This window comes from Panthera onca, chromosome C2 (genome assembly GCF_046562875.1).
Source record: "Panthera onca isolate mPanOnc1 chromosome C2, mPanOnc1 haplotype 2, whole genome shotgun sequence".
In the NCBI taxonomy this organism is placed as follows: domain Eukaryota; kingdom Metazoa; phylum Chordata; class Mammalia; order Carnivora; family Felidae; genus Panthera; species Panthera onca.
The window spans coordinates 71,777,977-71,800,741 of NC_138347.1; the positions used below are offsets into that span (position 1 = coordinate 71,777,977).

The 22,765-nt window shown below is 43.8% G+C and overlaps 1 protein-coding gene across 1 annotated transcript; it reads left to right on the forward strand.

Annotated features, from left to right (window-relative positions):
- The first annotated feature begins 1,763 nt into the window (after positions 1-1,763).
- Positions 1,764-21,487, forward strand: SLC51A (solute carrier family 51 member A). Its single transcript, XM_060639645.3, has 9 exons — positions 1,764-2,039; positions 2,641-2,735; positions 15,482-15,636; positions 16,566-16,639; positions 17,065-17,223; positions 17,776-17,887; positions 18,180-18,326; positions 20,637-20,742; positions 21,279-21,487. Exons 1-9 carry the CDS (start codon positions 2,002-2,004, stop codon positions 21,485-21,487), a joined length of 1,095 nt encoding a protein of 364 aa, XP_060495628.1. The 5' UTR covers positions 1,764-2,001.
- Positions 21,488-22,765: the final 1,278 nt, after the last annotated feature.

The following is a 22,765-nucleotide window of genomic DNA, read 5'->3' on the forward strand; positions in this document are numbered from 1 at the left end:
AACCAGTCTCCCCTGAGCCTCCCAGTCCCTGCTGCTTAGCTGCATAAACGCGGTGTCAGTCTTGGCTGCCATCCCTTCCTGACCCCCTCTGGTTCTTCGTCCCCCTCCCCCTGCCTCCCCCTCCCACCATTCTGTCCTGAAGGAATTTCAGAGAACATCTTCAACACCCTGCTATCTGCTCTAAGGAAGTCTAAAGTTCAGGGCTTTGGGCAATTAAGCTCAAGGCCTCTCACCAGGCTAGAGAGGAATGACCCAGGGAGCATTCCTGTGGCAACTGCTGAGGAAGCTGAGTCAGCCCTGTCTCTTGGCTTTGTCAGGGTGGAACCAAGGCAAGTGACCCTCTCCAGGTCAATGCCTTTGTTTTCCTTGCTGTGCCCTTGCCTCCACCTCAGAAGGCAACCGAGTCCCTGAGACTACACTGTCCTGTCCCAAGAGTTGTACTTTAGGAGGAGAGCGAAAGAGGGAGAGAACTGCGCTTGACCCTTGGGGGATATTTTTAGGTGTGTGGGGACAGGAGTGGGTGTCCTCTTCACACCACATCACTGACTGCTTCCTCTGATTGTATCTCCTCCCCATCCCGGAATCAACTCTCTTGACCCTCTCATGGGCCCTTTTCTTACCTGAACCTCAACGGAGCTCCTAGTCTAGGTCCCTTCTGCCTCTCTCTACACTCCCATGGCTCTCCATCCAACCTGATGTCATAACTTCTCTGAGCCTCCGTTTCTTCACCTGTAAAATGTGAATAAAGACAGTACTTACTTTACAAGACTGGTTGCAAAGTTGCAGTGAGATAAGGAACATACTGCATTTTCTACAGCGCCTGGTGCACCCCAAATTCTCAGTAAACGTTTGCTGCTGCTGTTGTTGTGCTTTTATTATTTCGTCAGTCATGTAAGCGGTTCTTTTTTTTTTTTTTTAATGTTTATTTATTTTTGAGGGACAGCAAGCAGGGGAGGGGCAGAGAGAGAGACACACACACAGGCTCTAGGCTCAGAGCTGTCAGCACAGAGCCCGACGCGGGGCTCGAACTCACAAACCATGAGATCATGACCTGAGCTGAAGTCAGACGCTTAACCACTGAGCCACCCAGGCTCCCCAGTCGTGTAAGCAGCTCTAAAGAGCACTTAGGATGTATTAGACCCTATTCCGGGAACCTAAGGGTACTATGCTTGGATTCAAATACTTTTAAATCTACTTGGAGAGGGAAGAGAACATAGTTCTCTAATCAACACAATAGTTCAGAAAACATATCATTTGGCACAACTTTTCAGAATCTATAAAATTTCTCAGAAATCTAACTCAGCAACTCTGCCTCTGTACCTTTGCTGCATCTTGGGCTGCTGTTTGGCCGAATACACCCATCATCAACATGAGCTGGGCTGAGCTTTGGGAAACCCACATGGGCCTCGCCTGGCTTTTCCAGCTCGTCCTTCCTTCTGCCTGCCAGGCCAACAGTGCCAGCACAGCACAGTCTTGGAATTGGCCCTGACTCTCCCATCTCTAGGGGACCAGAGACTGAGTTCCAGACAGGTCCTGGGAGAAAGGGGGCTGCTGACCAGTAGTATTGCAAGGAGGATACAGAACTTTACTCCTATCATCACCCTAGAAGACTCCTTAGAGGAGGTGTAGGATGAGGGTTGGTAGCAGCAAAGGGTGGCTAAAGGGATCTGTGGGAGGGAGGAAGGAAGGACCACACCTAGAGAGAGGGAGGAGTCAGCAAGGGGCGGGGGGGGGGGGGGGGGGGGGAATTAGCCAGTCAAAAGGATCAAATTCCTCCAGGGTGAACTCTGAGATAGGTTCTAGGGATTTGCGGCACAGAAAGCCCGAGAAAAGGGAGTCAGAGACGAAGACTCTGTCACTCCACCTACACATGGCCCAGGTCCTCTGAGAGAGTCCAGCAGGCAGCAGAACCAGCGGGAGCCGCCTCCTTCAGGGCCCCCACCTTCCTGCCCCTTCTTGCCCCTCAGTGCCTGCTGGAAAGCCAGACAGGGGGAGAAGACGATGGAGCCAGACAGGACTCAGATAAAACTTGACCCCAGGTGAGTGAGGGTAGCAGGCCCAGAGCCAGGAGCCAGTTGCTAAGCCGTGGAGGCCCCTATCTCATTGGACTGTCCCTCCCTCCCTCTTAGGTCCTTTGGCTCCCAGGACACAGAATGAGGCAGACTAATAATGGTTTGGCTGTCCCCAAGGTCCTGTGGGTTTGGGCCAGTGTGTGATCTTTAAGAGCCTTGGTTTTGTCCCTCAACTGGGAAGAGAAAAGTCTCAGAGGTAGGGGCTGTGAAGGGCATGCACAGAGCCCCATCCAGCTGTGGACTCACCCCTGGTGCTAAGGGTCCACTCTTTCTGTGAGGCTCTGTTCTTTCTCTATTGTCAGCCACTGGACTGCTGCCCCAGTGGAAGTGGAGAGAGTGAACTGTGGGCCCTTTGGGCACCTAGGCCAATCCTGCCCCTGGCCTAGGCGGCACCTGCCTTACACACTAGCCTGGGCCAATTTCCTCTAAGAATCAGGCGCCAAGGGGAAATGTACAAGCAGCCCAAACTCAGGAGTGTTTGCGGGAGTGTCAAATAACTGATGTTCCTTCTGGTCCCTCCCCGCCTCCCCAATCCTCATATTCTGAATGTAGGTTGGTGTCTCTACAGGTACACAGCAGATCTTCTGGAGGTGCTGAAAACTAATTTCAGCATCCCCTCTGCCTGCTTCTCTCTCGCTCCCACTGCTGCCCAGCTTCTGAGAGGTAAGTCAAGGCCCCTCCCCAGAGAGAACCAAAAGGAGGACATGAGCACCCCGGCAGGAAGCTGGGACAGCTGAGGGAAGCTGAAGACAGGTGGTCCTGAGCTGGCCAGCCTGGAGAGTATCTATATATCATGGTTAAGGCCTTGGGGAAGAACAACCCCTTAAGGAGCCAATAGGCCAAAAGAAGGGCATGACCACCTAGCCAGGGAGACACAGCTGCATGTTGGGCCTCCCACAAACCCCAATCTCAAAGCTCATTCAAGTTGGGGACGCTGGCTTGGAGCATTTTTCAAATCCCAGAGCCATCCAGGGAATCGAGATGGTGCCGAAATGATGCAAGACCCAACAAATCCCCTAGGGGACTGTATAAGAGCTGCTTTGGGAAAGGGTCTGCATCATTCTAGAGGGGTGGTTATTATGAATAATGTTCTTAACACTTAGGGGAACCTGTACAAATACTCTGACAGTGTTGGACAACTAGATCTTATACTGAATCGCTTTTGAACGTGAAAAGCCATTTATTTCCTGGCCACCTAAAATATGACAACCAGATGACCCCAGCACCGTTATAGCAAATGTGGCTCCCGCCCATATTGTATTTTGTCTTCCTACGGCATGATTAACCACCTCTCAGACTTTCATGAATAGGAGTCTGTGTCTCTATGGAATCCTTACTGTTTTTTCCCCAGCCTCCTTCTTGATGTCGTCACCTCAGTGCACAGACTTTCCGAACAACAGGATGTGGTCAGTGTGGATTAGAAGGCAGACACGGGCATGTGCTTGGACAAAGCTCAGCCTTGTTTCAGAGCAAATGACAACTGCCGGGGTGTCCAGAGAGGCTTTGCAGCTGCTGTGGGGTTTGTGCCAGTACGTAGCTGCCGCGTCCGGCTCCAGGAACCTCTTGTTCAGAGTGCGGCTCTTCCCTTAGATGAGCAGTTGTCAACCAGAGGCAATTTTGTCCCCCAGGGAACTTCTGGCAATGTCTAGAGACAGTTCATTTGCCACAGCTAGAGGGTGCTATTGGCACCTGGTGGGGAGAGGCCAAGGATGCTGCCCTGAATACAAAGGAAAGCCCCCCACAGCAAGGAGTTGTCTTGGCCAAAGTGTCAATAGCGCTGAGGTTGAGAAACCCTGCCTCACACAGTAAAAATCGATCTCACATGGCTTTGCCGCGGAATGTGCGAATGGGAGCACCAAAGATGTTCAAAGTAGGGAGACCATACTGGGTCCGGTAGTCTTGCGAGCTGCCTGTTTGCGGGGGGGAGGGCGTGGAATGTCGGAACGGGTAAGCAAACTGGAGAGTGGAGAGCAGGCAGTGGGCACTGCTGAGGTGGTGGTGGAGGCAGAATGAGCAGGCAGATTCTCCACACACTGAGGAGCTTGATCTGGCAGGATTCCAGGTCGCTGGTGAGGAGGCAGAGGACAACTGAGAGGGCTGGACAGGTGAGGTGGGGCCTGATGAGCGGCAGGCAGAGAAGTTGTACTTTATCCTGTGGAGAGAAGGAGCCAGTGAGGGCTCTAGACTGGGAGGGGCTAGAGAGTGCTTCAAGGTAATTAATCAGTAATCAGGATGGACTTCAGGGAAGAAGAGCCTTGAGAAGCAGGGGCGTAAATTGGAGGTTATTGCCCCAGCCCAGCATGAGGAATGAGAGTCTGAGCCAGAACGGTGTCAGGGAAAGGAAGGGAAGTTTGGAAGACAAAGGTTATCTAAAGAAAGAGCAGGCAATCTGGTCAATACCGATACAAGGTGAGCGAAGGAAAAAGAGACCGTGACGGAAGCGAAGGAAAAAAAGACCTGGGGAGCTGGGCAGGGTAATGACATGACACTAAGAGTCAGGAAGCCAGGAAGAGGCACCCACTGAGGATGTGGCAAGAACCCTTCCTCCTCTGTTAGTAAACCGTTGCTCCTTAAATTCGATGCCATTTAAGAAAAAGCTATTTTGGAAGAACTGTGGAAACTTTCAGTAATCTGGGTTTTTTTAATGTTTATTCATTTATTTTTGAGAGAGAGAGAGAGAGAGAACACAAGCAGGTGAGGAGGCGGGGGACACAGAATCTGAAGCAGGCTCCAGGCTCCGAGCTGTCAGCACAGAGCCTGATGGGGGGCACAAACTCATGAGCTGTAAGATCATGACCTGAGACGAAGTTGGACGCTTAACCCAATGAGCCACCCAGGTGCCCCCAATAATCTGTTTTTGAAATGCCTGTGATATGACTGCAATTGTAATCCCTACAGGATTTTTTTTTTAATGGGCTGATCCAAACATTTATGTGAAAGAGTGAAGGGCCAAGAAAAGCAAGACAATTTTGAAAAAATGCAAGGAGCGTACCTGCCCTCCCAGGGATTAAGGCTTACAAGAAGACTAAGCCATGAGGCAGTAAGTGCAAGGGTCCAAACAAGTGGAAAATGGAACAGAACAGAATGCCCAGAAAGAGAGCCCACTGGGGAATGTGCTCTATGACAGGACATTACACACCTCAGCGGACAGAATGGACTCTTCAAGAAGTCACCTGGACTATGTATCTGTCCCTATTGCAATATAGCTCCAAAGTATCTTCAATCCACACAGCTTAAATACCTAAATATAAAATGCAAACTTTTTTACAAAAGAAAACACAGAAAGGTATCTTTATGATTGGAAGTAGAGAATTTCTTAAATAAAACACAAAAAAGCACAAATGATCATGGAGATTGGCTACATAAACAAACAAACAAACTTCTATATAACTATAAACACTATAAACAATGCTAAAAGCCAAACCATAGACTGGGAGAAGATATTTTCAAGCCCTAACCAACAAGGGATAAGTAGTCAGTATAAGAAAAATTACCCAATAAAAGTTGTGTAAAATATGTGAACGGATAGCTCATAGCAGAAGAAACACTAATGACCAATAAATATACAAAAAGATATTCTATTTTGTTAGGATTTAAGGAGCCCTGAATTAAACAATAGCACGTCATTTGACTACAATGAATTTGAGGTAACAGTGAGCACTTGTGGGCTGCTGGTGGGAGTATAATGGGGACAACCACTGTGGAGACTGATTAGCTCTCTACAGCACTGAAGATGCTCATCTCCTCCAGCCCAGAAATTCTGATTTTAGGTGTATGCATAAAGGAACTGTCCTAGGGGCACCTGCATAGCTCAGTCTGTTGAGCATCCCACTCTTGATTTCAGCTCAGGTCATGATCCCAGGGTCTTGGGATCAAGCCCTGCATTGGGCTCTGCCTTGAGTATGGAGCCTGTTTGGAATTCTATCTCCCTTTGCCCCTCTCCCTGGCTCACTCTCTCTCTCTCTCTCTCAAAATGAATGAATAAATAAATAAATAAATAAATAAATAAATAAAATAAGGGAACTCTCCTATATGTGCTAAGGAGACATGTCCAAGAGTACATATTGAAGCATTTGTTTATCATATGAGAATAATATCATGAAAATAATGTTGTGTGGAAAAAAGCATTTTGCAGGATGATGCCATTTATATAGATTTTTTATTAATTAATTAATTAATTTATTTATTTATTAAGTGGGTTTCACACCCAGTGTGGAGCCCAACACAGAGCTTGAACTCACAACTCTGAGATCAAGACCTGAGCTGAGATCAAGAGTGGGAAGCTTAACCAACTGAACCACGCAGGCACCACCATACAGATTTTTTTAAATACAAAGCAATATAGTATGTTGAATATGCACATACGTTGTGAAAAACTAAAACGTAAATGAAAAAGATATACACTAATTTCAGAACAGTAGTTAGCTCTGAGAGGTGAGGTGCAGAAGGGAAAATGATCCAGGGGGTGTGTACAGGGGCCTTCAGATACATCTGTAATGTTTTTTTTTTTTTCTAAAAATAACTTTTGAGGCAAAATTGGCAATATTGTAACACTCTTTAAAATGGGTTATGGGTATATTCATGTTTGCTCTATTCTCTTTATTTTTGAAATTTTTGTAATTTAATAAATTATTTTAATTTATAAAAAATCATTTTTGACAGGCTGTGATGAGATGTTCGTTTTAAAAGTATAAAATTTTATTATACTATAAAATTATACTATTGTAGTAATATAATATGTATGCACTTTAACCAGGGTGTTTTTTAAAGCTACTTTTTATTGAACAAATACTACATGCCAGGTGCTGTGCTAAGAGGTTAATGAGAGAATGAATAACCTGTCCAAGGTCAAGAGCAAGTAGTAAGTGGAATTTTTCTCTGGACTCTGATTCCAGAGACTGTGTTCTTAACTTCCATGAAAACAAAATGCAAAAATGAAAATAACTTTTGGTTAGGAACTAGCTGGAATTATGGATCATACTCTTCCAAAATTTTAATGTCCTTATATTGTTTTCATTATTAAAAAAAAAAAAAGTAATCTTCACTATTTCAGAGACAGTGGGACATTTGCTAGTTGCTAAAGGTATAATTGTATTCAAAATGGCCAGTTAGACAAGCATTTCCCACAGTGTGTCCCTTGGAGTACTAATCTCAAGTAGTGCTTCATGAACACAGAATCTACAAAAATAAGTTTTGTAAAATCTGTATTCTATAACCTCCAGTAGGAAATTAACAGTGTAAATCAGATTAAAAAGTTGAGTATGGGAAGAAACAGGTTTAATTTTGTTTAAGGCATTTCCACAAATCCTTTGGCCATAGAACACTTTTGTCCCATAATATCTGTTAAGATGCGAAAAAATAAGATCGGGGACGATCTTCAAAGAAGATATATGAGTTTCATGGAGAGCAGGAGCTCTCTTTCTTAGCTTTTGTGCTGCGGCAGTGGATACAAGAGCCTGCAGATGGCACAAGTATGAGAAAGAATATAAAGTGCCGAAGCCAGCAGTTAGAAGAGATTGCAAAAGCATTTGGGTACTGAACAGTCAGAATATGCCCCCAACCCACCTTCATAAACTGAAACAACTTTTTAGGGTTGCATTGGATCATTTATAGCACTCCACATTCCTTTCCATAGTCATGTGAACACACACCAAGAGTCAATGTGGGCCTAGCCAGAAACCCCTGGATTGAAATCCCAGCCCCATAACTTCCAGGTTGTGTGACCATGGCCAAGGTGCTTGACTCTCTAAGCCTGGTTTCCTAGAAAAGGCTATAAAAAGGGGATGATCCATAGGAATTCTCACGGGGTTATTTCTTTCATTCAACAAATAGCCACAGTTGCTTTTCCAGGCACTTAGAGATGGAACAGAGAACAAACAAGCTTGACAAAGTCCCTGCCTTCTTGGAGTTTACACAGTTGGGGGAGGGGCGCAGGAGAAGGCAGCAGAAAATAGGCAAGTAAATAAATATGTAAATAACTTCACCGTGAGAGGCAAATGAGGACAATAGCACACTCAGAGAAGGCTGGCTGAGAAGGGGCATTTGAGCGGAGAGCTCATGGAGGAGAAGCCAGCCACTGGCAATACAGGGAGAAAAGCTGAATGGGCAGAAACCAAGTGCTACCAAGTTCTGGAGGTGGGCACAGCTTCTATGGCTATTGGGAGGCTGAAGGAGGGGTAGGGAAATCCCAAACCTCAATAAACAGAGAAGAGTTGAGCTGATGTTTGAGATTGGAAAACACAGGGTGTGGGAGAGGATGAGGGATCAGTGCCCGAGACCTAGGGACAGAGGTCAGGAAGGGGACCGTGGTTCTGGGCGTCAAGGTGGGGCAGATTTTCAAGGAGGAGGGAGCAGTCAAGACAGTTAAGACTGGGAAAATTAAAAAAAAAAAAAAGTGGTGGGGGGGCGGGCGGTGCATCAGGGTGGCTCAAGTGGTTAAGGGCTGACTTCGGCTCAGGTCATGGTCTCATTTATGACCATGGTTCGTGACCAGATTCCTGAGTTTGAGCTCTGCTTCAGGGTCTGTGCTGACAGTTCAGAGCCTGGAGCCTGCTTTGGAATTTGTGTCTCCCCTTCTCTCTGCACCTCCCTAGTTTATTATCTGTCTCTGTCTCTGTCTGTCTCTCAAAAATAAATAAACAAAAAAAAAAAAAGAAGAAGAAGAAGAAGACAGTGAAGACTGGGAAGGGCTTTGGCCTTGAATGGCTTTTGAAAGGGCTCTCCCTGAGCTGGTGAGGACAAGGTCAAGGAGGGGTGGGGAAGTCAGGCCCTGAGCGACCTCCAGAAGTGACTTACCTTTCCAACAACGGACCTGAGTTTTTAGAAATCTACTGAATTAATTTTGGTATCTGCCTATCTGGACTTTATCTTTTGTGAGTATTTTTTTTTTAACATAAATATTTCCGTTGTAAAAAATAATTCAGATTCAGTAAATCTGAAAATCCAGAAAAGTAGAAGGAGGAAGAGCCATCTATACTCCCGCCACTCAAGAGACAGGCACTGCAAATACCTTGGTGTTAGTTCCCCCCCCCCTTTTTTTTTTTAATGTTTTATTTATTTTTGTGAAAGAGATAGAGAGAGAGATCACAAGCGGGGGAAGGAAAGAGAGAGAGGGAGACACAGAATCCAAAGCAGGCTCCAGGCTCTGTTGCAGCTGTCAGCACGGAGCCCCACATGGGGCTGGAGGAACAGTGAGGTCATGACCTGAGCCAAGGTTGGCCGCTTAACCAGCTGCACCACCCAGGCCCCCCCAGTGTTAGTTCCTTTTTCCATGCTTTTATTTAGCATTAGTTGAAATCATGCCATACCTCCAATCTTATGTCCTGTTTTTAGAAGCATGACATCATATGAGTTTTTTCACATTATTATATATTTGACAAAATGTGCCCTTTTAAAAAAACATAGTTTTGTTATAAAATACAGATTTGTTATTGAATAATTGAAAACGATAGAAAAGAAGGGAAAATTCACCTATTCTTGTCACCCAAAGACAGCATATTTAATATTTTCTTTTAATATTTCTAGGCATTTTTCTGTGAAATGATTTTTTAATGTTTTTATTTTATCAATGTAGTATGTGAACATGGTTAAAATTTCTAATAATACACAAGCGCTACTAATGCAAATCAATCAGTCCTCTGCTCTATCCATTCTCATTTCTAGTCTTCCTCCTTTTTCAGCTAATGGTTCTTCTGATAGTTACCTGCCGATCACCCATACGTGCACACCATTGTTTCCCGGAGGATCAATTTTGGGCATCAACTGTGGCTGCCTCTACGATACATAAGGCTTTAGCACACACAGCACGGACCTTCTCCCATTCTCTCCATACAATTATCTTAATATTTTTGGTTGGTTATCTTTCTAGATTTACTATCCATTTAGTTTATTTCTTATTCTGCCAACCAGGGCAGTATTTCTTGATTTTCCATTTTGTGAGATAAAGATATTAGTGCCCCACTCTTTCTTCCAACTCTTTTCTACCTTTCTCTCCCCAAACATGGTTATAATTTTACTGGGCTAATTTTGCAATCTTCTTTGCTGACATAAGATTTTTTTAGGTATAAGTTACATATAGTAAAGGATAATGATCTCAAGTATGTAATATGATGCATTTTTACTTATGTGTAAATCTGTGAAACCAGCATCTCGGTCAAGAAAATGGAACCTTCCAGCATCCAGTAGGGTCTTTCGTGCTCCCTCCTTAGTTCATATGCCTTCTAATACCACTATTCTTTTTTTTTTTTTTTTTTTTTAATTTTTTAAAAATGTTTTTATCTTTGAGAGAGAGAGAGCACTAGTTGGGGAGGGGCAGAGAGAGAGGGAGACACAGAATCCAAAGCAGGCTCAGGGTCTGAGCTGTCAGCACAGAGCCCAATGCAGGGTTAGAACTCAGGAACGGCGAGATCATGACCTGAGCTGAAGTTGGACACAACCGACTGAGCCACCCAGGCGCCCGCCTGAGACCACTATTCTAAACTCTACCTCCTCTGTGGATCATTTTTCCCTATTCCTCAATTTATATAAACAGTTTACCAAACAGTATGTACTCTTGTGTCTGTCTTCCTTCCCTCACCATTATGTTTTTAAGATTGATCCATTCTGGGGGCGCCTGGGTGGCTCAGTCGTTTGGGCGGCAGACTTCGGCTCAGGTCATGATCTCACGGTCCGTGAGTTTGAGCCCCGCGTCGGGCTCTGTGCTGACAGCTCGGAGCCTGGAGCCTAGAGCCTGTTTCGGATTCTGTGTCTCCCTCTCTCTGACCCTCCCCCATTCATGCTCTGTTTCTCTCTATCTCAAAAATAAATAAACGTTAAAAAAAAAAAATAAGATTGATCCATTCTGTTGCCTGTATCAGTAGTTTATTCTTTTTAATTGCTGTGTGATATTCTATTATGGGAATGTATCACAATTTGCAATTGACCTTTGAACAACATGAGTTTGAACTGCATGGGTGCACTTAACACAAGGATTTTTTTTTCAGTTTATTTATTTTGAGAGAGAGAGAGAGATAGAGAGCCAGGGAGGGGTAAAGAGGGAGGGAGGGAGAGAGAGAAAGAGAGAGAGAGAATCCCAAGGAGGCCCTGCACTGTCAGGACAGGGCCCGATGTGGGGCTCAAACTTAAGAACCATGAGATCATGACCTGAGCCGAAACCAAGAGTAGGATGCTTAACCAACTGAGCCACCCGGGCGCCCTTATGAGGATTTTTTTCAATAAATATATGTATAGTAGTGCATATATATTTTTTCTTCCTTATGATTTTCTTCATAACATTTTCTTTTCTCTAGGTTACTTTATTGTAAGAATACAGAATATAATACACATAACATACAAAATAAGTGTTAATTAACTATGTTATCAGTAAGGCTTCTGGTCAACTGTAGGCTATTAGTAGTTAAGTTTTGGGGAAGACAAAAATTATACGCAGATTTTCAACTGTGCATTGTTCAAGGATCAACTGTATTTATTTGTATTCTTGTTGAATCAATATGAGCTATTTCCAGTTTGGGCCATTATGAATAATGCTGCTCTGAGCATTCTTCTGGTGATTTTAAGCACTCATTTCTATTGAATAGGTGTCCAGAAGTGGAATTTCTGTGTCATAGGGTAGGTTTAGCTTAAAGGCATACTACCAACTGCTTTCCAAAGTCATTGTGCCACTCCCAGCTGAAATATATGAGAGTTCCATTTTTTCCTTATCCTCATCAGCACTTGGAATCATGAGTCCTTTTAATTTTAGCCTTGTTGGTGGGTATATAATGGCATCTCGCATTTGTATTACCCTGATAACTGTTGACATTTAGCACATTTTATGCTTCTCAAACGTTGAGGTACTTTTTTTTCGTGAAGTAACTGTTTAGGTCTTTTTTTTTTTTCTTCATTTAAAAACATTGTGTTGTCTTGTTCTTACTGATAGGAATTCTTTATATATTACAGATACAAGTCTTTTGTTGGATATCTGTATTGCAAGTAACTTCTCTCAGTCTGAGATTGTCTTTTCATTCTCTTAATGGTTTCTTTCGACAAATGAAAATTTTTAATTTTAAGAAAGTCCAATTTATCGATTTTTAAACTTATGGGTAGTGCTTTTGGGTCCTATTTTAAAAGATCTTTGCCTAGCTCAAAGTCATGAAGATATACGTCTCTGTTTTCCTCTAAAAAATTTATTGTTTTAACTATCACATTTAGGTGTTTTTGTATGATATGAGGGAGCAGCCAATGTTCTTTTTTATCCCCCAAAGGATATCCAGATAACCCAGAACTCTTTCTCAAAAAAAAACCACTCTTTTCCCCATGAATTGTAGTGGAAATTTTGTCGTAAATCAGATAACCATATATGTGGGGTCTGTTAATGCATTTTTTTTTGTTTTTTTGAGTGTTAGTAAGTTATTACTCTTCTCAAGAATTATTACATATTCTTTACAAAGATTTTTTTTATGGCACAAATTTTTCAGATCTCGATAATTAATATTCATTTAGGTACTTTATTTAATAATTCCAGTATTGTTGGGCACTTGAGTTGTTTATAACTTGGGGCTATTAGTCAATATATTATAAACATTATCTTTTAATGGAACAAAAATAATATATCACAGTTATTTTGCTCTTATCTGACGACTAAGCAGATTGACTCTTTTCCCACATGCCCTGAACTGTGTTAATATCTTTTTCCATTTATTTGCAAGTGTCCTGTTTTTGTTATCAGTTCTCTTTATCTAATAAAGATCTTAAACTTGAGTACACATTTATTAAAAAGCTTTTTCCCTCAGTCCATTTGCTGTCTATTTCTTTTAAACACTTAGAAAGAAGTTTACACACTTTATATTAAATTTGACCATCATTCTCTTTGTGATTTCTCAGATTACTCCTAAGCTTAAGAAGGTTTTTCCTCTCCAAAGTCTTCATGAAAATACAATTCTCTCTCTTTTTTTTCTCTCAATTTTTCCAGTTTGATTTTTTTTCTTTCTTTCTTTTTTTTTTAACTTACATTCAAATTAGTTAGCATATAGTGCAACAATGATTTCAGGAGTAGATTCCTTAGTGCCCCTTACCCATTTAGCCCATCTCCCCTCCCACTACCCCTCCAGTAACCCTCAGTTTATTCTCCATATTTAAGAGTCTCTTATGTTTTGTCCCCCTCCCTGTTTTTATACTATTTTTGTTTCCCTTCCCTTATGTTCATCTGTTTTGTCTCTTAAAGTCCTTATATGAGTGAAGTTATATGATTTTTGTCTTTCTCTGACTGACTAATTTCACTTAGCATAATACCCTTCAGTTCCACCCACGTCGTTGCAAATGGCAAGATTTCATTCTTTTTCATTGCCGAGTAATACTCCACTATATATATATATATATATATATATATATATATATATATATATATAGCACATCTTCTTTATCCATTCATCCATCGATGGACATTTGGGCTCTTTCCATACTTTGGCTATTGTTGCTAGTGCTGCTCTAAACATGGGGGGGGGGGCATGTGTCCCTTCGAAACAGCACACCTGTATCCCATGGATAAATGCCTAGTAGTGCAATTGCTGGGTCACAGGGTATTTCCATTTTTAGTTTTTTGAGGAACCTCCACACTGTTTTCCAGAGTGGTTGCACCAGCTTGCATTCCTAATCCTGTTTGATTTTTAAAGACATCCCTTTAATCTATCTAGAATTATCATGATATATGACAGACTTAATGGGTATCTCCATGAGTGTTTGAAGTACTCGTTTTTGTTGTAAAGGGTAAAATCATATTTAAAAATCCTCTGATGTTTATATTTTAAAAGTTTTGAAGAGGAGAAGGTAAAGTCTTTTTAGTAAAGGACTGCAACGAGTTTTTTAATGTCCAAACCTTGCAGGGCCTTCTGGAACAGTATCCAGAGAGATAACTGAGGAAGAGGCAGCAGAGCTAAACAGTAACAGCAAAGTCAAGCCAGTAGTTGAGTCACTTAGTATCCTGACTAAGCGGAGGTGGGTGGAGGAAGGGCTGGGTAGGAGGACAGAAAAATAGCAAAACCCTGTCTTTTATGGCCTGTGATAGAAAAAGTTTACTACTGACTTTACAAGTCCAGCTTGGGAGCTAGAGTCTAAGGGCCACCTCCCCCATGCAGGTCCTCTGGATTGGTCATTCGACCTAACTGTGGTCAGAGGTGAAGGGCCTCTTCTGGATAAAGCAACAGAGAGAAAAATGTGTGCCCTAAAATAAGAGCAACCAGGATCAGCGTGGTATTTTTTGACAGATTCATCCTTGTCCTGGTTGCTCCTTGTGGTGGCACCAGGCATGGCTGATCCAGATGACGACTCAAGCTTTTACTGTGGTGTGGCCTCCTTGCTCCCTGCTTTGGTTTCATCTCTCTGAGCTGACCTCAGTCATCAAAACGTAGGGTGGACCAGCCAATGTCTTCCTCCTACTTTACTCCCAATGCACTGGGACAACAGACTGGGCTCTGGCAGTCTTCTTTTCCCCCTTCTTCCTCTCATCAAGACAGGTGGTGGGAAAGAGGGTCAACCAACTAGGGAAGAGACTTAAGATAAATGAGGGTCAAGGCTTAGTCACCAAAACACAGAACCCTTTTTTTAAAACTAATTGTTGCACAGATGAATCACGTAGTCAGAAGCACGTATCGTGCTGATAATGGTTTTTCCTGTTAGCAAAAGTGAAGCCGGAGGAGTTTCACCAGTATTTTTCAAAATGTTTGTTATCCTCTGACCATTACCAGGTGAGTTTGTTGAAAATGCAGATTTCTGGGTCCATCCCAGATCTATTAAAGCAGCATCTCTGAGGGTGGGACCCAGACATCTAATTTTTAACAACGCCTCAAATGACTGCAAGAAACATTAAAGAGAGCTACTGGACCACATTGAAGACTAATTATGAGGCCAACACGAGCCAAATGTCCTTGGAGTCTTTACTTGTATCCGTTTCTCTTTTGTTAAATTCCCATCCTAACGTCCCAGTTTCGTGACATAATTTTGAAGTCAAATTTAAACGGCTCTAAAGTATATACCATTCATTACATTCTGCTTTAATTATAATGTTAATTGGTCCATGTTTGCTAACATGACACCGTTTACTGGAAGTAGTAAAGTTGAATAGGCCCTGCCAACCTCCTAATTCAAAATTTTTGCTCTTTATGTAAAAACTTGTTTGGTGTCTATATCCTGGTTGAGGTAAGCCTTACCATACCTAGAATCATCTGGTCTGGTCTCCCATCCATTCAGAAGAATGACTACTTTTTAGCTACATGCTCAGGTCTAAGAAAATGCCATTCTTCTGCATGGGCCGAAGCCTAGACCAGATAATTCCAGATATGGTAAAGCAATTTAGATCCAAGTGAGAAAGCCCACACCTTCTGCCCCTCATCCCTGGTCTTTAGTTAACAAGAGTCTGCCTTCTCTTTCTACTTTAGCCTTGGGCCCTGCAGAAATTGCCCTCACAGTCATTATGACTCTGCTTGCCCTGGGCTCGGTCACCATCTTCGTGGAGGATGCTGTCTACCTGTACAAGAACACCCGTTGCCCCATCAAGAGGAGGACTTTGCTCTGGAGCAGCTCTGCACCCACGGTGAGGGCCTTGTAGCTGCCCTTTGGGAGGGACTAAACAAGAGACAGGAACCGTTCTGGGAATTCCTCTAAACTCAGCATTTCAAGCCAGCAAAGGGTTGCCTGCCTCTACCCACTTAGGATGGGGGTTTGTAATGCAATCTCCATTTGTGGTCAGGACACCCCGCCTGGGTCAACAGGCAGTGGGACACAGCTTGAATTCTTGAGTTCTTTGAATTCTCAGAGACAGCTAGAGAAACTGCTCACCCCACCAGCAGCCCCACTCACTACCTCCCCACCACAGTATCATTGTTAAAAGCAAGCTTCCTTCCTACACAGGCAAGCAGTGGTTCCTCAGACGGGAGGGAGGCAAAGAATTTTCTTTCCCATGGGGACAACTCAACTCTATCCTTGCATTATAGACCTTTATAACCCACTCTGATAGCCATTGTGTAGGTCTCTGACTTGTTCCTAGGCCATAAGATTAGACTTCCGTTTCCTTGTGGTAAGGTCTGTGTGTGTGTCTGGAGCGGAGAATGGAGCCCTTGAGGTCCTTTTCTAGCAGATGACACCTGCCTGGGCCATCTCAAGCCATCAGAGATGCTCTAGTAACATGTGGCATTGAAAAGGAAGGGCTGGATCTTGATCCAGTTCCTCCCAAGGATGAACTCACCTACTCCTACTCCGGGGATATGGGATGAGACAGTCTTCAAAATGACATTTTGACTTACAGTGACCAGCTGTCTCTAACCCTAGATACAGAAGGAACTGACTACTAAATTAAAAAGAAAAATTAGTTGATTTGATTGTTCTTCCAGATGGCCACTTTTAAGTAATGCTGCCTCATGTGTTCGGGTTTTGCTTCCTTGAGCTTTTGCCACAAAAATTTGAGAGGGTGAGCACAAAGACTCCCTTCTTGCCCCAACCAGCTTCTTGCTTGTCTTCAAGCAGGTCGTGTCTGTGTTCTGCTGTTTTGGTCTCTGGATCCCTCGTTCCCTCATGCTTGTAGAAATGGCCATAACTTCGTGAGTGTCCTGCCCCACCCCCAGCTCTGAGGTGGGTACCCTTTTGCTCCCCACTCACCCAGGACTCCAGAGTCTGCATCTTCTTTTATCCCCTATCCCTTCCATAAATCCCTGCAAATCAACTGATCATGAGTCTAGCCCCTTTCAACTTGTGCTAATCCGGGTCTCTTGAACTTCTGGTTTTCTTCATCTTCAGTCACCATTTTGTTCACATAGGTTCAAATTCCCCTCTTCCTCAGCCCCTGGACCCTGTCCTCTTCCTCTTGCTGGCTCACACATTCCAAATGCCTGGTCCCTACTGGACCCCCTCAGTGAGCCCCACCTCTCCTTCACCCTTTGTAGTGTATATGTCTTTGGCAACAAAGAGGTATCCCCTTACCTGGCCACCTCCCCCTCTGTGAAGCTCACCTCTACTCCCACTCCAGGTTTTACTCAGTATGCTTTTACCTGCTGATGCTGGTCATGGTGGAAGGCTTTGGTGGGAAGGAGGCAGTAATAAGGACACTGAAGGACACTCCGATGATGGTCCACACTGGCCCCTGCTGCTGCTGCTGCCCCTGCTGCCCCCCACTCATGCTCACCAGGTAAGGTGGGAGGGAGAGGGCAGAACTGAGGAACAGGTTAGCCTCTCTCTCCACTCTCACAAGAGTCTCTGTGGCTCCCTCAGCCTTGCTTCAAGCCTCTTGGAATCAGGTTTGTATGGGACAGAGCCAGTGGCAAAAGGGCGGGCATCCCGCAGCCAGCACCCACACATTAGGCACCTACCCAGGGGTGAGGGGAGCAGAGGAAGGAGAACTCCAATTTCCATCACTTAGGCTCACTGCTGCCTACACACTTTACCACACTGGACTTTGGGCTACTTGTCTCTTATGCCCATTTTGGTTAAATAGGTTGGGGTCAACTTTCTGATAGTCCTTGCTCAAAGGGCAGCATTCTGGTCAGATGAGTGGGAGGCAAGAAGAAGGTTCCCAATGCTCTCAACATTCTGGCTTCTTCCTACGTCCCCGTCCATTTAGCCATTTTGGTGTCTATTATGACAGACAAGCTTCAGCCCAGGATCCCAGTGAGGGAGCTGGAAGGTCTTCTTGAGGTGGACACTTTATGGGTTCATGTTCCCAACCCTCTTCTTCCTTTAGGAAGAAGCTTCAGCTGCTGATGTTGGGCCCATTCCAGTATGCCTTCTTCAAGATAACACTGAGCCTGGCGGGCCTGTTTCTCATCCCTGATGGCATCTATGACCCAGCAGATGTAAGCCAGGAGTAAGGGGCAGCAAACTCTAAGACTCAGTTCCTCTGAGCTCTAAAAGGAATAGTTGGAGCCAACATCCCGATCCAGGGCTCCACAGACAGGGTAGTCCCGGCAACAGTGTGGCCATAGAAAAGGTAGAGGCTTGGACTCTGGTGGGGAGAGGAGAGTGGAATAGGCCAAGGCTTTGGGGCTTTTTATTTAGTTTTTATTACCTTTCCCACCATGGAAGAGGAGAAATAGAAGGAGAAAAGGACTTGCCTTCCTCACTGACTACTTTCTGATCTGCCACCAGATTTCTGAGGAGAGCATAGCTCTGTGGATCAACACTCTCCTCGGTGTGTCCACCCTGCTGGCCCTCTGGTCCCTGGCCATCCTTTTCCGTCAAGCCAAGCTGCACTTGGGCGAGCAGAATATAGGAGGCAAATTTGTTCTGTTCCAGGTAACTAGAATTGGGGTTAGGAGGTGAGACTAATAAAGGCAAAGAGCGGGTCCGGGAATCTTGTTAAGCCTAGGTTTCCGGTGAGACCTGGAAAAGGATCCCTGCCCCTTCGCAGTTTTTGCTTTTCCTGTGCTGTAATAGTTTCCTAGCGCTGCCCTAACAAAATATCACAAACTGAGTGGCTTAAAACAACAGAAATGTATTGTCTCATAGTTCTGGATGCTAGAAGTCCAAAATCAAGGTGTCAGCCAGGCCACGTTCCCTCTGAAATCTACAAGGGAGAATTCTTCCTTGACGCCTCCTAACTTCTGGTGCTTTGCCAGCAATCCCCGGCTTGCAGCTGCATCACTGATTTTGCCTCCGTTATGACATGGCATGTGTCAGGGTCTTGTGTCTCTTTTCCTCTTCTTCGAAAGACAACAGTATATTGGAATAAGGACCCACCCTACTCCAGCACGTCCTCATCTTAACTGATTACATCTAACTACACCAGAACAATGATGCTCTTTCCAAATAAGATCATATTCTGAGGCCCTGGGGGTTAGGACTTCAACATATTTTAGGGGACCCATTTCAACTTGTAACAGATGTATTACCAACCTTGAATTCTTCTACTTTTTTTTTTCTTTTCTTTTCTACCCAATACTTCCTAAAACTCTGTATCCCACCACCACCACTAGCTTCAGCATTATCATAGTTATGAACTACCTACACCACATGCTAGGCACTTTTCATACGTTACATTTGAATTTGCACAACAATCTTTGGAGTCATTATTATTTCTATTTTACGAAGGAGGAAACTGCGACCCAGAGATATTATTGGGCTTCCTCCAAGGCACATATGTATGGGGCTAAAATTTAAACTTAGATCTGACTCCCAAATCTACCCTCCTTCTCATTACATTGTCTCTTCACCTTCACACCTCTTCTGAAAATTCTCTGCAAAGCACATTTGTTCACTTTTTACACTTTCCATTCTCTTAAGCCCAGATAACTTCCACCAAATACAATGACTTTAAATTTTTTTAATGTTTTTTTTTTTTTTTTGAGAGAGACAGAGTACAAGCGGGGGAGGGGGCAGAGAGAGAGGGAAACACAGAATCTGTAGCAGGCTCAGGCTCTGAGCTGTCAGGACAGAGCCAGACGAGGGGCTCAAACTCACAAACTGTGAGATCATGACCTGAGCCAAAGTCGGACACTTAACTGACTGAGCCACCCAGGCGCCCATAAATACAATGACTTTTAATTCAATCTTGTTTTCCTTCTCTCCCCATTCTTTCTGTCTCCTTGCTAGGCCCTTCTTCTACTCCCAAGGCATAGTGACTGCTTTGTAGTCAACAGAGTGATTTCACATAAATTCTCATTTGATCTAAGCAGATGCCTCCAAAATGTGAATTTCCAGGCACATAAGAGGTAGAATTGAAGGACAGGCCAGAAGAGCCTGAAATGGAGTCAGGGACTGAAAGGGCAGAAAGGATCTGGGCCCCAGAAGCACTTAGGGTCATGCCACAGGGTCAAGGCCCTATGATTGCCGAGCCTGCCTGTGATTATTGTGGGACATGCTGAGTCTGTCTTTAAAAGGATGATGTTTCATAAAAGTGCAGTCATGGAGGGCAAGTACTAAGGCAAATGGTGTTGCTGGAGCCTCTGGACAGAGATTTTCTTTTTCTTTTTCTTTTTCTTTTTTCTCTTATTGTATTAAAATATACATAACATACAATTTGGCATTTTAACCATTTTTAAGTGTACAGTTCAGTGGCATTAATTATGTTCACATTGTGGTGCAATCATTATTAGCACCATCCATTTCCAGAACTTTTTCATCTTCCACACAGAAACTCTGTACCCACTGAACATTAATTCCCCATTTTCCGTGCTACCCAGCCCCAGGCATGGCAGAGATTTTTCAAAGGGCACCTTCATGGCTAATTGTCCATCATTCTAGGAGCAGGGATCTCAGATACTTGAGCCAGATGGAAACAGTCTCCTCTAACCATCCATCCTTTTCATCCATCCAGTGCTTGTTAGTATCCGTGGCTGAAATGGGGAAATAAACACGAACCCCCAATCAGTTCTTGTTTCTTGTCTCAAACGTTCATAAAATATTGGATAGAAGACAAGATTGTAATTTGCCTAAAGATCAAAACGCCACAAAATTTTACTCGGGTGAGTTTCAACCCTCTGCAACTGCACAGATCTAAAGGTCAGCTGAGCGTGCAGTGGAAGAGCAAGCACAGCGGTGGGCCAGCTGGCCGCAGTGCCACCGCCGCCGGGCCCAGCCTGCCCTTGTCTCTCCTCTGGTCCACAGGTGCTCCTCATCCTGACCGCCCTGCAGCCATCCATCTTCTCAGTCTTGGCCAACAGCGGGCAGATTGCTTGTTCACCTCCCTTTTCCTCTAAAGTCAGGTCTCAAGGTGAGCACACAGGGATTCCTCTCCCATTCCGGGATGGGCGAGAAGGGAGGGCCAGGGAAGAGCGGACCTTAGAACAGAGGTTGGGCCATCCTGGTTTCTATGCAGAATACTCAGAAATGGATCTCCCAGAAATCCTAGTGAGGCTTTCAAGAGAGAGTGACTTCTCTGACCACACAGAGGAGAGCTATAATCCCAAAGCTTGAGGCCAGCCCTGGTGGCCGACCCAGGAAGCCATGCGCTCAATTGTTAGCTCCTGGGAGAGGAATGGCTGTGGTTTGGAAGCAGAAGGTCATACTGATAAAACACACACAAAAAAGGGTTTAATGTTAGCCTCAGACTGCAGAAGGTAGAGAGCCAAGTTCTGGTTCTGGCTCTACCATTCATCTGGTACGTTATTTACGACAACTTAATATCTCTAGGCTGGGTTTGAGGATAAACTGGAGAAAGTGTTGCTGAACTCATATGCCAGGGCTGCTAGTGGGATACCACCTGTACCATTTAGCATAACCTACATTATATTTCACTCTACACTGCAGTGATGAATTGCCACCTTCTCATACTGGAGACTTTTGTAATGACTGTGCTGACACGCATGTACTACCGAAGGAAAGATAACAAGGTTGGATATGAGCCTTTCCCTTCCCCAGACCTGGATTTGACTTCAAAGCCTGAGGTGGACAGTTTGGACAATGAGCCTGTACATATTAAACGGGCACAAGATTTCCTCACTATCCCTCAACCTTGACCAAATGGGGATGGATTCCATCATCAGCACAAGCTGGCAGATTACATTTGACTATAGGAATGAAGGAGAATTATGGACTAGGATGCAATTATTTTGGATCTTGCCTGGAGAAGGTATTTTAGGTTTTATAATAAACAGGATAGAGTTTAAAACTCTGTAACTGGGTACATTGCCTCTGTGGGTGACACTATTAGCTCTTGAAGCTTGTATATTGAAAGGTCACTCCGAGTTTTCCTAAAGCCAGTGAAAAGGAGGAAAGTATATGGTAGTTTGCCTAGTATAAGAACAGGAGTAGAACTGAACCAGGCACCCCTATGTTTATTGCAGCATTATTTACAATAGCCAAGACTTGGAAGCAACGTAAATGTCTATCAATAGATGAACAGATAAGGAAAGTATGGTGTGTGCATGTGTGTGTGTGTGTGTGTGTGTGTGTGTATATATACTTATATATACACACACACACATATACACACACACATATACACACACATATATATACACACACACATATATATATATGTGGAATATTACATGGCCATAAAAAAGGATGAGATCATGCCATTTGAGACAACATGGATGGGTCTACAGGGTATTATGCTAAGTGAAATAAATCAGACTGAAAAAGATAAATACCATACAATTCCACTCATAAATGGAATAAAATAAATAAATAAACGAAAAGCAGAATTGGAACTATAAATACAAACAACAAATTGATGGTTGTCAGAGCGGAGGGGGTGGGAGGTTGGACAAAATGGGTAAAGGGGACTGGGAGATACAGGCCTCCAGTTGTGGAATGAGTAAGTCACAGGAATAAAAAGCAGAGCATAAGGAATATATAGTTAATGATATTGTGAACACAGTATAATGTATAAACTTGTCAAATCACTAAGTTGTACGCCTAAAGTTAATGTAACATTGTGTGTCAACTAAAAAGAAAAAAAAGAACTCAACCAGGCAAAATAGTACAAACCCAGTGTCCAATAAATCAGGCTTCTGAAGAAGAGATGGAAGCCTGATGGATTCTGAATGACAGATGTGTCATTAGGGCACTGAGGACATTAGACCTCATAGATCTGGACCAGCCTCCCTTTGTGGGACAATAGCTTCTGTGCAAAGCTGAAAAAGGATTTTCCTAATAATATGGTCATGGGACAACTTTGAGGAGACAAATCAGGATGCAAAGGCAAAGAAATTGAGAGCATAGGCAAAAGCCCCAAATATATAACACATGTTACACACATGTATACCAGGTCAAAAACACAGGAAATGGAA

Coding starts and splice junctions, on each gene's coding strand:
- SLC51A (XM_060639645.3), top strand. CDS start 2,002: ATGGAGCCAGACAGGACTCAGATAAAACTTGACCCCAG. Junction 2,736..15,481: donor TGCTGCCCAGCTTCTGAGAG/GTAAGTCAAGGC, acceptor TTTCTACTTTAG/CCTTGGGCCCTGCAGAAATT. Junction 15,637..16,565: donor GGAGCAGCTCTGCACCCACG/GTGAGGGCCTTG, acceptor GTCTTCAAGCAG/GTCGTGTCTGTGTTCTGCTG.